This window comes from Lepidochelys kempii, chromosome 3 (assembly GCF_965140265.1).
Source record: "Lepidochelys kempii isolate rLepKem1 chromosome 3, rLepKem1.hap2, whole genome shotgun sequence".
Taxonomy (NCBI): Eukaryota; Metazoa; Chordata; order Testudines; family Cheloniidae; genus Lepidochelys; species Lepidochelys kempii.
Window position 1 is genome coordinate 16,287,183 of NC_133258.1, and position 15,175 is coordinate 16,302,357.

Below are 15,175 nucleotides of genomic sequence, written 5' to 3' on the forward strand. Positions count from 1 at the left end.
CGGAAGGTCTACTGCTGTGGATGATTGTGTACGGGGGGAAACGTGTTTTCATTTAAACTGCCTGTTAAGTCAATGTGGATTTATCCCTGGGGCTGGGGTTAAACGGTGTATAGCAATGCACTTTCACAGTACACCACTGGAGTTGTTTCAAATTGTATAACTCAGATGCCTTGTTACATCCTCTTATTAGTTGCTACCATGGTCTACAACGTTGCTTTTCTCTTTTAGGGGGAGGTACACTGGTTTTTCTCTAGTGGGAACTGTAGAGGGTCTGGGTAACCAGGAAAGGGAAATGGAGTCAGTAGGGCGATGGGAGGAGGACAGATGCTATGATTCAGAACAGAGATGGGGTGTGGTGAGTTGCAGAGGGACAAGATTAAAAATAAAACAATAAGGCCGGTTATACCATTTTTGCACTCACACTCATTTCTAACAAGTTTATACAGGACATATACTGTACACCACTGTTTGGCACATTTCATGCTGAATTTGTCCTGGTTGGGAATTTAATACAAGACAAGAGTGGCATCTGCTTATATCTAGCCTACATTTGGCTGGCTGAATGGGATTGCTGGTAGTGACATAGCAGTCAGCAGCCTCTGGTTTGATCACTTTTTGTCTTTTATAACTTTCTTATAGTACCCTGGCCATAAATCAAAGCTGCTTTTTGTTCTTAAATCACCCACAGTGGAGACAAGCAGTTCAAACGTTGCCTGGCATCCCCCAGAGGATGATTTTTCCTTTCACTACAATAGTTCTCAGAATGGGATTGGATTGAGTGCACTATAATCTCCAGGACTTTGTTTTGTCAAGATCTAATGATGGGACACTTCACTATTCCATAGCCTATTATCTCAGTTAGATGTTGCATCTAAATTCTCCCTTACCTAATTCCAACTTGTCACTCTTAATGCACTATCACACACAGTTCTTCAGTTTCCTCGATTTACAGCCTTCCATGTGATTGTTCCCTAATCCCACCCACTTGGACTGTACTCATTTTTGTTCCTCTGCTCTGAATTCCTTCTAGTTTGTTGACCTCTCTCTCTCTCTCTGGAACTGTGAAGCTCAGAATGAAAATAAAAACACTGTTGTGCCAAAGAATTGTGGGGAAGTGTTTCTCAGCACTTTTGTTTACATGCAGTTTATTTTGATATTTTTATTACAGGGGTTCTTTCAACTTTTGGGAATGGCTATGTTCTTTTTATGTCCTTGAAACGGAAAAAGAAGCTCAGACCCGCTGAGATAATGACTGTCAATTTAGCCATGTGTGACTTGGGAATTTCAGGTAATTCAGTGTTTTATTTCTTCTTTTACATTTCCTCCCTTTTTATTTTTATTTCTTTTTTGGCCATGATATGTGAGGCCAAATTCTACCCGGTGTTGTGCAGATGGGACTCCCCTATGTGAAACAGGAAGCCAGGGGGTGCTTGTGATGGCAGAACTCAGCCCATACTGTTTCCATTCCATTGTTTCTACATTACAAAAAAAAAAAAAAGGAAAGAGTACAACAGAGAAATTTTAGGGAGGAGCAAATCCCCTGGAAAGAGAATGAAAATGAAGAGAAATATGACCTATTCCAGTGGTCCTGAATCAGGCAAATGGCCCAGGCAGGTTCAAATCTCAGAAGCTCACATTATACCATTTGGCATGATGAATACAAAACAGCCTTCATAACAGCTGAAGAACACTATATTTCAGTTTTACCAAATGTTATACCCAGGATATAAACACATACTGAACAAACCCCATAGAACGAGGGATGAGGAATGCTGAGGGCTTTGAGATCTTCAAATCTAATAGTTTTCTACCTAGTTACCCTTTTAAGAATGGGATGCCGCCCCTTTTCCTTCCTGTAAAAAGCCATGCTCTACTGTCTGTGTCAATTTGTAAAGAAGAAGCAACCCATGAAAAGATTCATATGCCCAACTCTCAACCTGAATATGTTCAGGGGTGAGAATAGACACCCTTTAGAAGACTGTGCAGCACTGTGGAGGTGCCTAGCTCTTGGTGATACTTTATTTTTTAATCTGATGCTTGTGCAAATCTCATTACATTCATGAGAGTTGTACATACCTGGGAGAAGAACTGTACACACCTTTTGAAAAAAATGGTTTGGACTGCAGGAGTGGGAGGAAATCCACCCGAAATCCACACCTGATATTCACCCAACTAACCACAGGGTGTCCTCCGTGTGGTACAAATGATAGCTTAAAGGAACAGGTGGCTCCAAACTTCCTTAGATCCCAGTATCGTTATCTCTCATTTGTTAATACACCTTACAGAAAAGTCATTGTCATTATGCTTTTCAGGAAATGGCATGATTGGGTCTGAGAATCTGTACAAGATGATATTTTCTGGCTGAGTGATCAGCCTGTGGATATACAAATAAGTCTCTGCTGTGGGATTTGCTTGTTTCTAAGAGTGTTAGCATAAAAATGTCTGCTCTAGTGTCAAGATAACCCCCTTAGAATGCTACATTAGGTATTTTCCATCTCTAGCACTTAGAAATGCAGCAAATCAATTCTAGATAGGCAAGAAACAGCTCCAATCTCATACGTCAATTATGCCCTGTGAATCCAACTCATTTAATCGTGAAGTATCAGCTTGCTGGTGATGTTTGCAAACATGCATTCATTTCTGATGCCATCTACTGGATAGCGCATGCCTGTAGTGTGCAACTCACAGTATGTTAAGGATTGTGATAACAGCAAGCATTTTATGATCAGGACTTCTGGGTTCTATTCCCAGTTCTAGTCCCTGTTCCCAGACATAGAGTGTGATCCTTGACCAAATCAATCTCCCTATGCCTTTGTGTAAAAGGCCTATAATGAACATTGAGTGAATACTTTGCAACAAATAATTAATGTGATTAGTTCAGCCTTTTTCTGCTTATGTAATACTGTGACTAGCACAGGGCAAAATTGTTTGGATGAATAGTTTATTTACTGAAAAATACAATTTTAATCAACCTGAAACTATTTGCAAATTTGACAAGTTTGACCTTACTCCTGGACAAAAGGCAATTACCTCACTCAACCCTATGTTTGAAGATGCCTATATTATCATTGATCTCCCCTCAGTGTCCTGTCTTCTGAATAAAGGTAGTTTTTTGTTTGTTTGTTTTAAAGATTATTTTGACAGCACCAACTTTTCCAATGACCCACTGTTTCCCCTCTTTGTAGTTGTAGGAAAACCATTTAGTATTATTTCCTTCTTCTCTCACCGATGGGTGTTTGGCTGGCTGGGCTGTCGTTGGTATGGATGGGCCGGCTTCTTCTTTGGCTGTGGGAGCCTTATCACCATGACAGCTGTCAGCCTGGATAGATACCTGAAAATTTGTCATTTAACTTACGGTAAGAAGGAAAATTTGCATTGAGTGACACTATGTAGCTATTTTCTCTCCCCATCCTCGCTGGAGACTTGTTTAGAAGCATTAAGCTGAACTGTATAAGAATCATGTTCCCTATTCCTAGGGTGACCATATTTCCCAAAAGGAAAATGGGGCATTGTGCGAGGCTGGCCCAAGCCGTCCCCACCCTTCCCCCTGGGGCTGGCCTGAGTTATCTCCTGAGCCCTGCCTGCCAGTCCCCTACCCCCCGCCCGCTGCATGGGGCTGGCATTGCTGCTCCCCCTGCACATTCCTCTGCATTGCACCCCACTTTTTTGACAAAAGTGGGCATTTGTCCTGTTTACTCTTGCCAATTGATCAAGTTAGCAAGAGCAAATGCCCACTTTTGCCAAAAAAGTTAGGATGGCCAGGACAGGGCTTAAAAAAGGGACTGTCCTGGCTAAAAAAGGATGTATGGTCACCCTACCTATCCCTCAGAACAGTGGGAAAGTTCCTAAAGGTCAGGTTAGGCCCAAACAGTAATTTAGTTTACAAAATCTAGTGTCAGAGGAAATGCTTTCATGCGCTTTTAAAAATTTCCGTTATTAAACAATGTTTTGCTGTGTTTGAAACCCAAACACTGCAGCACTGAAGGTGCCTAAGCAAAAGTGAACAGGGTTAGGAACAAAACTGACGACTTTGATTGATCTATTTTCATAGTCCAAGTAAAAATTATAATAAGAGAAATGAAGAAATAATATGAACAGTAATGAGTAAATTAGTAAATTTAGATTTTTATAATTATTTTAGTTGTAATAATCCATGGTACTGAGAGTAGTAACTGAGAAACATAGATTTTAAGGTCAAAAAGGACCATTATGATCATCTGCTTTGACCCCTCTATATCATAGGCCATAACATTTCACCAAGTAGTTTCTACATCAAGCCTATAACTTCTAGTTGAGCTAGAATGTATCTTTTATCAGAGGGTTAGCCATCTGTATCCGCAAAAACGAGGAGTTCGGTGGCACCTTAAAGATGAACAGATTTATTAGGGCATCAATTATTGGGAGTGTACCACATAATTAGGACATCAATTATTGGGAGTGTACCACATACACCCTGACTAAATTGGCCTTCAACACTGGTTCTCCACTTGTAAGGTAACTCCCTCTCTTCATGGGTCAACATATATTTATGCCTGTTTCTGTAATTTTCACTCCATGCATCTGAAGAAGTGGGTTCTTTACCCACAAAAGCTTATGCTCAAATAAATCTGTTAGTCTTTAAGGTGCCACCGGACTCCTCGTTGTTTTTTTTTAACATATCTTTTGGGAATACAACCAGTCTTGATTTAAAGACTTCCGGGCATGTCTGCACTACATCTGGGAGTGTGCCCTCTCAGCCCAGGCAGACAGATTTGCACTGGCTTTGCTTGAGCTTGCATGTTAAAAATAGCAGTGTGGACATTGCTACAAAGGTGTGGCTTGGGCTAGCTGCCTAAGTCCAATCCTGCCCAACCCCCTGGGTCTGAGCCCGGGTGGCTAGCCCAAGCCACTGTTGTCATGCTCCAACATCCGCGCTCTGCGTAGGCTAGCATGAGTCTGTATACTTGGGAGGCATGCTCCCAGATGCAGTGTAGACATACCCCAAGTGTTGTAGAATCCATGACATCCCTAAGTACATTGTTCCAATGGTTAGCTAATCTCTCTGTAAAAAAAATTACACATCTTATTTCCAGTCTGAATTTGTCTAGTTTCAATTTCTAGCCATTGCATCTTTCTATCCCTTTCTCTGCTAAACCAAGAAAGGTTCACAAAAATGATAGTGACAAATGCAACAAAGAGTTGGTTTGCAGTAAATGGTCTGACCAGCTCTTAATTGCAGGTGTAGAATTTCAAGTTGTTTTTAGCCAAATATATATAATCTGACATTATAATTGTTGAATTATCTTCCAGGAACCTGGCTTAAGAGACATCATGCCTTTATCTGCCTGGCAATAATTTGGGCCTATGCTACATTCTGGGCTACTGTGCCATTTGCTGGTTTGGGGAACTATGCTCCTGAGCCATTTGGAACCTCGTGCACTCTGGATTGGTGGCTGGCTCAAGGTTCAGTGGCTGGACAGGCATTTATTCTGAATATTCTTTTCTTCTGCCTCTTGCTCCCAACTGCAGTGATTGTGTTTTCCTATGTTAAAATCATTGCAAAAGTCAAGTCTTCTGCCAAAGAAGTTGCTCATTATGACACCAGGATTCAAAACAGCCATGTACTGGAAATTAAATTGACCAAGGTAGGTAAGAGACATTTTTATCAAACTCTGTAAGACCGTAAAACCAGGTGGGAAGAACCCATAGATTCTATAATTGGTACTGAATATTTGTGAAGCTCTAATGTGTCAAAGCAAAAGATTGTGGTGGCCTGCGATGTTAGTTGCAGCCCTTATTCTCGCTGTATCTGCAAGGCACAGCTGAAGGAAGGGGAGGATGGAGTTGTGACTAAGGCACTTAGAATGAGACCCTGGAGATGGGTCCAGTCTGAAGCTGTGTAACCTTGGATCAATCGTTTGATCTGTGCCTCAGTTTCCCCATCCATAAAATGGGGATAATAATACTTCCCTACCTCACAGGTGTGGTCATGAAGATAAATTTAAAAATGTTTTTGAGGCACTCAGGTATCACTGTGAAGGGGGTCATAAAATAGATGAAAACTGTGGTTTTATTACTGGTGAAATAAAACTATGGACAATTTGTATTCTTCTATCAAAGAAGATACACATACAAGAAAATGTGGTGATCATGTGGATTTCTTTATGATTAAAGATTCACAATGAATTTTTTATAAAAGTTAAAGTCCAGACAAAATGCCAAGATGGCCTCTGTTTTCACAAATTTTGGTTACCCCGGCCTTATTTTTGCAGTTCTTTTTTTAAGAAACCCTCCAAGTACCTTGGGAATATAGTAGTGTGTTCCCCATCCGACTGTACCCTTTTTCTGTTTGGCAAACATGTTAGCCACAAGCTTGGCTGACACTGGAGGAATGAACTGGGAACCTCCAGCGCTAAAAGCATCAGTCTCTAGAGCCTGAGACAAAGAGCCAAAGTTTCCAGAAACAGAATCACATCTTCTGTGGCTCGGGTATGGGGGTGGGAGGAAACTTGTAACACACTGACTAGTAGGATACACATTTATTTTCTTTCCATGTTTGGAAATGAACTGAAATTAACAAGTGGTTGCAATGCATATAATAGATTTATAGATTCACAGAGTCTAAGGCAAGAAGGGGCCATTATAATCACCTAGTCTGACCTTCTGTATAACACAGGCCAAAGAACTTCCCCAAAATAATTCCTAGAACAGATGTTTTAGAAAAACATCCAATCTTGATTTAAAAATGGTCAGTGATGGAGAATCCACCGCGACCCTTGGGAAATTGTTCCAGGCATTAATTACCCTCACCGTTAAAAATGCACGCCTTATTTCCAGCTGAATTTATCTACCTTCATCTTTCAGATGTTGGATTGTGTTATATCTTTCTCTGCTAGGCTGAAGAGTTCATTATTAAATATTTGTCCCCCCTGTAGATACTTACAGACTGTAATCAAGTCACCCCTTATCCTTCTTTTGGTTAAGCTAAATAGATTGAGCTCCTTGAATCTATCCCTATAAGGCTTGTTTTCCAAACCTTTAATCATTCATACAGCTCTTCTCTGAATCCTCTCCAGTTTATTAACATCCTTCTTGAATTGTAGACACTAGAACTGGACACAGTATTCCACTCACAATTGCACCAATGCCAAATATAGAGGTAAAATAACATATCTACTCATACGCGAGATTCCCCTGTTTATGCATTACAGACTTGCATTAGCGCTTTTGGCCACAACAACACACTAGGAGCTCATGTTTAGAGCCCAGCAAATCTGCAGATAACTGCTTTATATCCACAGATATTCACATCCATGGATGCAGATGTGGATATCCACGGACCATTTTTATGGACGGTGGATGGATGCGGATCCAAATTTTATATCGAAAGCTTTGCAAACCTGCAGCTATCCGCTTTATATCCACCAGTACCCGTGGATCATTTTTGCGGATCATGGATTCGATGTGGATACAAATTTTGCATCTGCTCAGGGCTCTACTCATGTTCAGCTGATTATCCACCATGATCCTCACATCTGTTTCAGAGTCACTGCTTCCCAGGATAGAATCCCATATCTTGTAAGTATGGCCCACATTCTTTGTTCCTACATGTATACATTTACATTTAGCTGTATTAAAACACATACTGTTTACTTGTGCCCAGTTTACCAAGAGATCCAGATTGCTCTCAATCAGTGACCTGTCCTCTTCATTATTTACCACTTCTCCAATTTTTTTTTCATCTGAAACTTTATCAATGATGGTTTTATGTTTTCTTCTAGGTCGTTGATTAAAATGTTAAATAGTGTAGGGCTAAAACCTGATCCCTGTGGATGCCACTAGAAACACATTCACTTGATGATCATTCCCCATTTACATAATCACATTTTCAGATCTATCAGTTAGCCAGCTTTTAATTCATTTAATGTGTTCCATGTTAATTTTATAACATTCTAGTTTTCTAATTAAAACGTTGTGCATACCAAGTCAAATGCCATACAGAAGTCTAAGTATGTTATGTCAACAGTATTACTTTTATCAACCAAACTTTTAATCTCATCATAAAAAGATGTATTTTCCACTGAATGCATCCGATGAAGTGAGCTGTAGCTCACGAAAGCTTATGCTCAAATAAATTTATTAGTCTCTAAGGTGCCACAAGTACTCCTTTTCTTTTTGACAGGATATGTTTTCCACAAACCCATGCTGATTTACATTAATTACATTACCCTCCTTTTTTTCTTTATTAACTGAGTCCCATATCAATCACTCCATTATCTTGCCCTGGACTGATGTCAGGCTGACAGGCCTATAATTTCCTGAGTCATCCCATTTACGTTAGCTTTCTTCCAGTCTTCTGGAACTTCCCTAATGCTCCAAGACTTACTGTAAATCAACATTAACAGTACAGCAAACTCCTCAGTCAGCTATTTTAAAACTATTGGATGTGGTTATCTGGACCTGCTGATTTAAAAATGTCTAACTTTTGTAGCTTCTGTTTAATATCCTCCAGAGATACTAGTGGAATGGAAAGAGTGTTATCATCACCATATGATGAGACTATATAATCTGTTTTCCTCCAAATACAAAATAGAAACATTTATTGAACACTTCTGCCTTTTTTGCATTACTATTGATAATTCTACCGTTTCCATCTAGTAACGGGCCAATGCTATTGTCAAGATTCTTTTTATTCCTAATATATTTTAAAAATTCCTTCTAATAAACATGTTTCTACATAGTATCCAAAGCCAAAACATCATTGGGAATTCAGACTATGTCAAGTCTGAACTCTGACTTCGCCACTCTGAACTCTAGGGTACAGATGTGGGGACCTGCATGAAAACCCCCCTAAGCTTATTTTTACCAGCTTAGGTTAAAACTTGCCCAAGGTACAAACTATTTTACCTTTTGTCTCTGGACTTTATTACTGCCACCACCAAGCGTCTCACAAATATAACAGGGAAAGAGCCCGCTTGGAAACGTCTTTCCCTCCAAAATCCCCCCAAGCCCTACACCCCCTTTCCTGGGGAAGGCTTGATAAAAAATCCTCACCAATTTGCATAGGTGAACACAGACCCAAACCCTTGGATCTTAAGAACAATGAAAAAATAATCAGGTTCTTAAAAGAAGAATTGTAATTGAAGAAAAAAGTAAAAGAATCACCTCTGTAAAATCAGGATGGTAAATACCTTACAGGGTAATCTGATTCAAAATATAGAGAATCCCTCTAGGCAAAACCTTAAGTTACAAAAAGACACACAAAAAATATACATTCCATTCAGCACAACTTATTTTATCAGCTATTTAAACAAAACAGAATCTAACGCATATCTAATTAGATTGCTCACTGATTTTTTACAGGAGTTCTGACTTGCATTCCTGCTCTGGTCCCAGCAAAAGACAACACACAGACAGAGAGAACCCTTTGTTTCCCTCCCTCCCCCAGCTTTGAAAGTATCTTGTCTCCTCATTGGTCATTTTGATCAGGTGCCAGCGAGGTTGTCTTAGCTTCTTAACCCTTTACAGGTGAAAGGGTTTTTCCTCTGGCCAGGAGGGATTTAAAGTGTTTACCCTTCCCTTTATATTTATGACAGACCACCTGCAGCATAATCAGTCAGGATAATACAGCCATGGAAATAGTTTTGGTTAGTTAGCTGCTGCTGCCTTGACAGTAGAAAGAACCCCAAATTCTGGTGGCCTTATTTTCAGAGATACCGAGTACCTACAGTGCTGCTTTCACAATCATATTTTGCACTTCTATAGCCCCTTCTGTGCAAAGGTCTTGATTCTAAATCTGGAACATTTTGATCCAATATTACAGAAATATGAAATCAGCTGTTATGAGATTTCTGCCATCTGGAAGGGCAGACGTTCATGTGCAATTTCTGTCAGATCTGAATCAGTACACTGGAAGCCATGTCCCATCCAGTTCCAGATCCTAACTGGAACCCAAAATGTTGGGACAGGTTTGGGTCTGGGGAGTGAAATCCCATGATCCACCTTCAAAATTTCAAAGGGGGTTGAATTTGAGTTTCTCTTTTTGGCTCATGAATGTTAGACGGCGCAAAAAAAAAAGGGGGGGGGGAAGGTTTACAATCTTTATGTAATTTACTTCTTCAAGAATATTGAAATCATATCCACTAAGAATATCAACACATGGAACAGAGGTTGAGAATAACACAATGTCTGAAAGGCTTTAGCTGGCTTGAGAACAGAGCATTCACTGAAGATATGTATTGTAATCCTACTAATTACTTCTCCCAAATGACTATTCATGTACTATTATCTATTAGGATGCTGTGCAATACTCTATGAATTATGGTAGTGCTGTCAAACATGGACTTCAGTATACAATATCATGTGATGCAATATGGAACCTGTATCATATTGCATATAGGTGTGGACACACTTGTTCAGGTAAAATAAGTGACTCAAAACTTTAGCTCAATTAGAATATTTTTTGACTTTTGAACAAACTGTATGTAAATCTTCTTTTCCTGACTTCTTATGAAAATCTTTTATGATTTAATAGGAATGTAACCAATGAGGTTCTGCAGAAATTAAATAGGATTCTACAGAAATTATTCCTACAACATCAGAATTTAACAGAGAATGAGATCCCTGCTATGAGCTGGTTAAAAAAAAAATCTGTAGAAGTGTTAAATTCTCAGCAGTGTCATTTTGGAATGTACCAGTGAAATACAATAGTTATGGCTATGCCTACAGGTCTGTCAATGCATGTGTTTGGCAAGTGACAAGTGCACATTCAGTTTCTCACCAGTTCACCCTCCGAAGTAATCAGATTGTCTGCATTTTCTCAGTGAAAGATGGGAAGGATTCTTATTAGCTGCCTGGGCACAGGGAGGACGTGAGGCTGACTTAGGACTCTAACCCTCCTATTACAACCAACCCTCCACCATGACCTATTGCAAGCTGCTCCCAGGGTGCCAGTGATGCTGTCACACAACATCAGTACTGCCTGCAAGGGAGGAAGAATCCTTATGTTGACTCTGGCTGCTGCCATCTGTTTTCCTCTCTCTAGTCCTTTGTCCTCACTGCACTGACTGGCAATGGGGAACAGGGAGAGGAGAATACTATAGCTCCTCCAATGCACACAACACTTGAATAGCAACCTAGTGTTCTTTCTGAAACATTAACAGGAAATATTTCAACCCAGTCCTGGAAATCTCTCTAGAGTCCTTGGTCTTACAAGGTTTGTAGTGTGATTGCAGAGGGGTTCAAATGAGTGGTAGGAAGAATGGCCTTGAGCTTTCACCATAAGGCTGGGCTCCAGGAGACCAGGATTCTGTTCATGTCTTTGCCACTGATTTGCTCATTTGCCGATTTGGCAAGTCACTTAGGTCAAAATTTTCAGACTTGGGTGTACAGAGTTGGGCACCTAAATCCCTTTTTAGGTCTTTCAATAAGTAATTTTATATTGACAGGTGCTGAGCACTAGCCAGCTCCCATTGACTTCAAGCCTTACACACCCCAGTTTGAAATTTTGGGGCTCAGTCTCGCTTGACCTCGGTTTGCCATTTATGAAATAGAGACAAAATAATACTTACTACTTCTCAGGGGTGTTGTGAGGCTCAGTGAATGTGTATTTGGAAAGCAGTTGGGAGAAAGAGGCTGTAAAAGTAAAAAGTATTTCAGATAAGCACCAAATCTGTGGCTTAAGCAGCACAAATTTTTAAATGATCCCAGATCACTTTAATGTTATCTAGGACTTTGACATTTCAAATAATTTCTCTTGGTGTTAAATTCCCAAGAACAAAGTGACTTTTGTTTTTATAAAGGATATATATATATATATATATTATAATATTATAATATATATAATAATATAATATATAAAAGATATATAAATATAAATATCCCTTTTTTAAACATCATCCCCTCTTTGTTCTCTCTGTGTATATATATTATATATATATATGTAGTAAATACTCATTTAATTTAACTTCAAAGAATCATATTTCATTGGCTTTTTGTTCAGTTTCTTCACTTTTGGTCTGGCCTAATGACCTCAAGGAAAGATTTGGGCCAACGGAATACCTATTTGTTCTATAAATGTCAAGCAAAAGTACAGCTGGAGATAGATAAGGAAAAGTGAAATGAATTACAGCATTGGTGCATACTGCAGACCTTATCTGACATGGGGGTCATTTTTCCTTTCTGTTGCATGCACCCTTGCATTGCCTGCAACACTGGGAAAGATGAGTACTGTGCAGTGCAGTGCATCAATAAAAGACCATTCAATTAGGTAACTGATTTCTCTCCTTTCTTTTTATTCTCACAAGGTGGCAATGTTGATCTGTGCAGGATTTCTAATTGCCTGGATCCCATATGCCGTGGTATCCGTGTGGTCAGCTTTTGGACAGCCAGATTCAGTGCCCATTCAAGTTTCAGTCATCCCAACCTTGCTTGCAAAATCGGCAGCTATGTACAACCCAATTATTTACCAGGTCATTGATTGTAAATTTTCCTGTTGCCGCTCATTGCAGAAGAAGAGCTCCTTGAAGAAATCCAGGTAAATTTTGGAAAAAAGTGGGCAGCCCAAAAACATTTTGATTTCTGGATACTCATTTCCTTACTCTAAAATCTTTACAGAGCCTAAGCATTGCAATCCTGCAATACAGAAATGGTCCATCTGGCCTAGTTACTTTTTTTCACATAGTGGCCAGTGCTAGACACTACACAGGAAGGTTTCACCACTCCCCTACTAATACACTTAGCTGTACCACATCTGTAGTATAAAATGAGGGACAATTTCTTCTTGGGTGTAACTGGTGATCAGCTTATCATCTGAAGCACAGAAATAGTTTGTGTAGGTCCTGATTCAAAAAGCATGGAAATGAATGGAAAGATCCCCGTTCACTTCAATGGGCTTTGAATCAGACACATACTCTTACCATCCTAGCTAATGTAAGCACTCAACCCCGAAAGGAACTGATTCCCAGTGAAGTCAGTGGGAGCAGCGTGTGCTCAGCACCTTCCAGGATCGATCCCTAAATGCAGGTGTTAGTCACAGAAGTGCCGAATTAAAAAAAGAATCTTTCTAAGCTATTTGTTTTAGTGATATAATTGAGGCAAAACCAGCCCTTACAAGCCTGCAGTGTCCTGGGGATGCATAGGGCGTATCCAGGGCAGAATTTGGCCTCTTAGCTGTATGGGATGCTAAAGTGTTGGCACCATCTGTGCATTTTATTTTCTTTATTGACAAAGAATATCAATTTGTTGTTCATCACCAAACCTGTGGAGAATGGTGTTGAGGGCCTAGCAATGCTGGGAGATTTAAGCATCAGCATTTCAGATTCCAACAGCATCCTCTGGTGCGGAAGTACAAAATAGAATTTTTCACAGAATTATAGAATTACAGACCAGATCCTATTCATCACCCATTCCCTTACCAATTACAGAACTGCACCCTATAGTGCATTTTCCTGCCTGTTGTCCAGCCTAGGTTTAAATATCCCAAGCTTCCACAGCTTCCTTTGTCCCCCGGAGCACCTGGCAGGCGGGCGGCGCGAACACCAGCTCCAGCCGCCCGGAGTCCTGGCTGCAGACCGCCCCCACTAGCACCAGTCCAGAGCAAGGGCACCAGAGCCCTCCCAAAAGTGTGTGGGGGGGAGGGGCTCTGCCCGAGGTGGCGGCAAAGGCAGCCCCCTGCCCTTGTCCCAGGCCCCTGCCCAGAGTAGGTGGAGGGACCCAGGATCCCCACAGCTGCCCACACAGCTCTTTCCGACCCAGCTCCAGCTGAGGGGGGCATCGGAGCTGCAGCCTGGCCATGATTAGAGCCAGGCAGGCAGCTGTGGGAAGCCATGGCGGCAGATCCACTACCTGCCCGCGGTGCGGGGGGCCCGAGCAGTCCCCACCCCCTGGGCTGCCTGCCCACCCGGGGCAGATGGAGAGTCCGCAACTTCGCAGCTCCTTTCAGCCACCTGCGTGGCTCTTACCGTGGCCAGGCTGCAGCTCTGAGGCCCCCCCATCTGGCCAGACCTGGGCCAGGGAGAGCCACGTGGGCAGTTGTGGGGAGCCAGCGTGGAGTTTCAGACCCTTGTCTTGTCCCAGGCGGCCGGGGAGCCCAGGGGGTGGGGACATGGGTTGGGGGCTGCTCTCAGCCCCCTACCCCACACCTCAGGCAGGTGGAGGGTCCGCTGCGGCTCCCTATAGCTGACCGTGCTCCATGCTGGCCTGGCTGGGGGTTGGGGTCTCGGGCAGGGGGGAGAGCGAGGAGAGAAAGAGGGTGGGGTCTGCCCTGGCAAAAAGTGGATGGGCCAAGTCCATCCACTTTCAAAAAGTGGGAGGACTATGGCCCCCTGACCTGTTCCAGTGGTGGGAAGCAGGAGGGGACTTGGGGGCAGAGTGTGGGTGAGACCATGCAGGCAGTTTGGATAGGCTGAGCCTTCCCCTGTCTTTGATAGCCGCTGCCCATGAGTCAGGGTGTGGTTTTTACACCCCTGACCTACACAGCTATCCCGATATAACTTTTCCATGGAGACCAGGCCTTAGAATGCATCCCTAGTCTACAACTGTCTTTACATTTTACGTGGAAACAAGAACCATCTTATCAACCAGAATTAATGGAGGTTGTCTCCCTCTGCCACAGTACCACTCCGCTATAACCCCCCAGGCTAGTCCATATATTGGTTTTGGCCCTTTCATGTGGAAGGGCTCGGGGAGTGTAAGGACTGAGTGTGTGTCTAGCTTTTGTGCTGGGGTTCCACATGGGAGGAAGGTTTTTTACAGTCTCTCCCAGCTTTTACACCTGCAGAAGGGCTGCTCTAGCCTTAGTGAGGACTTGAGAATTTCTGTATGTTTGGTGATGAATAAGATGATCTGCAGGAATGGAACCTTAATCATTTATAAAGCCAGGTTATTTCAGGCAATATGACTATATTTTTCCTTCCTGTAGGCTGTATACGATATCTGGAAATAGAGAGCCAACAGAAATGAACGAAACCCACCTGGAGTTGTGACAGCAGATGGACAGGTGTATGGAAACATGCTGACAATCATTTTCTTCTCAACTTCTTCCTTTGCAAATTAGTTAAAATACAGTGGCAGATTTATTTTGGTATTTCTTTTTCCCTCTAACCTACATACCATGTGATTTTTCACCCTATCTGGAGTATCAACATTAGAGCAGGGCAAATAGAAGAAGAAAATATAGAGAATATTCATTTCAATT

General features: G+C 41.6%; 1 protein-coding gene across 1 annotated transcript in view; it reads left to right on the forward strand.

The window, feature by feature from the left end:
• The window catches only part of OPN5 (opsin 5), a 28,982-nt gene extending 14,019 nt beyond the window's left edge, over nucleotides 1–14,963 (forward strand). Inside the window, exons 2-6 of the mRNA XM_073335090.1 lie at nucleotides 1,169–1,288; nucleotides 3,186–3,356; nucleotides 5,290–5,624; nucleotides 12,285–12,514; nucleotides 14,900–14,963. Of these exons, the coding sequence (XP_073191191.1) occupies nucleotides 1,169–1,288; nucleotides 3,186–3,356; nucleotides 5,290–5,624; nucleotides 12,285–12,514; nucleotides 14,900–14,963 (920 nt within the window). The remainder of the gene's footprint in view (nucleotides 1–1,168; nucleotides 1,289–3,185; nucleotides 3,357–5,289; nucleotides 5,625–12,284; nucleotides 12,515–14,899) is intronic.
• Nucleotides 14,964–15,175: the final 212 nt, after the last annotated feature.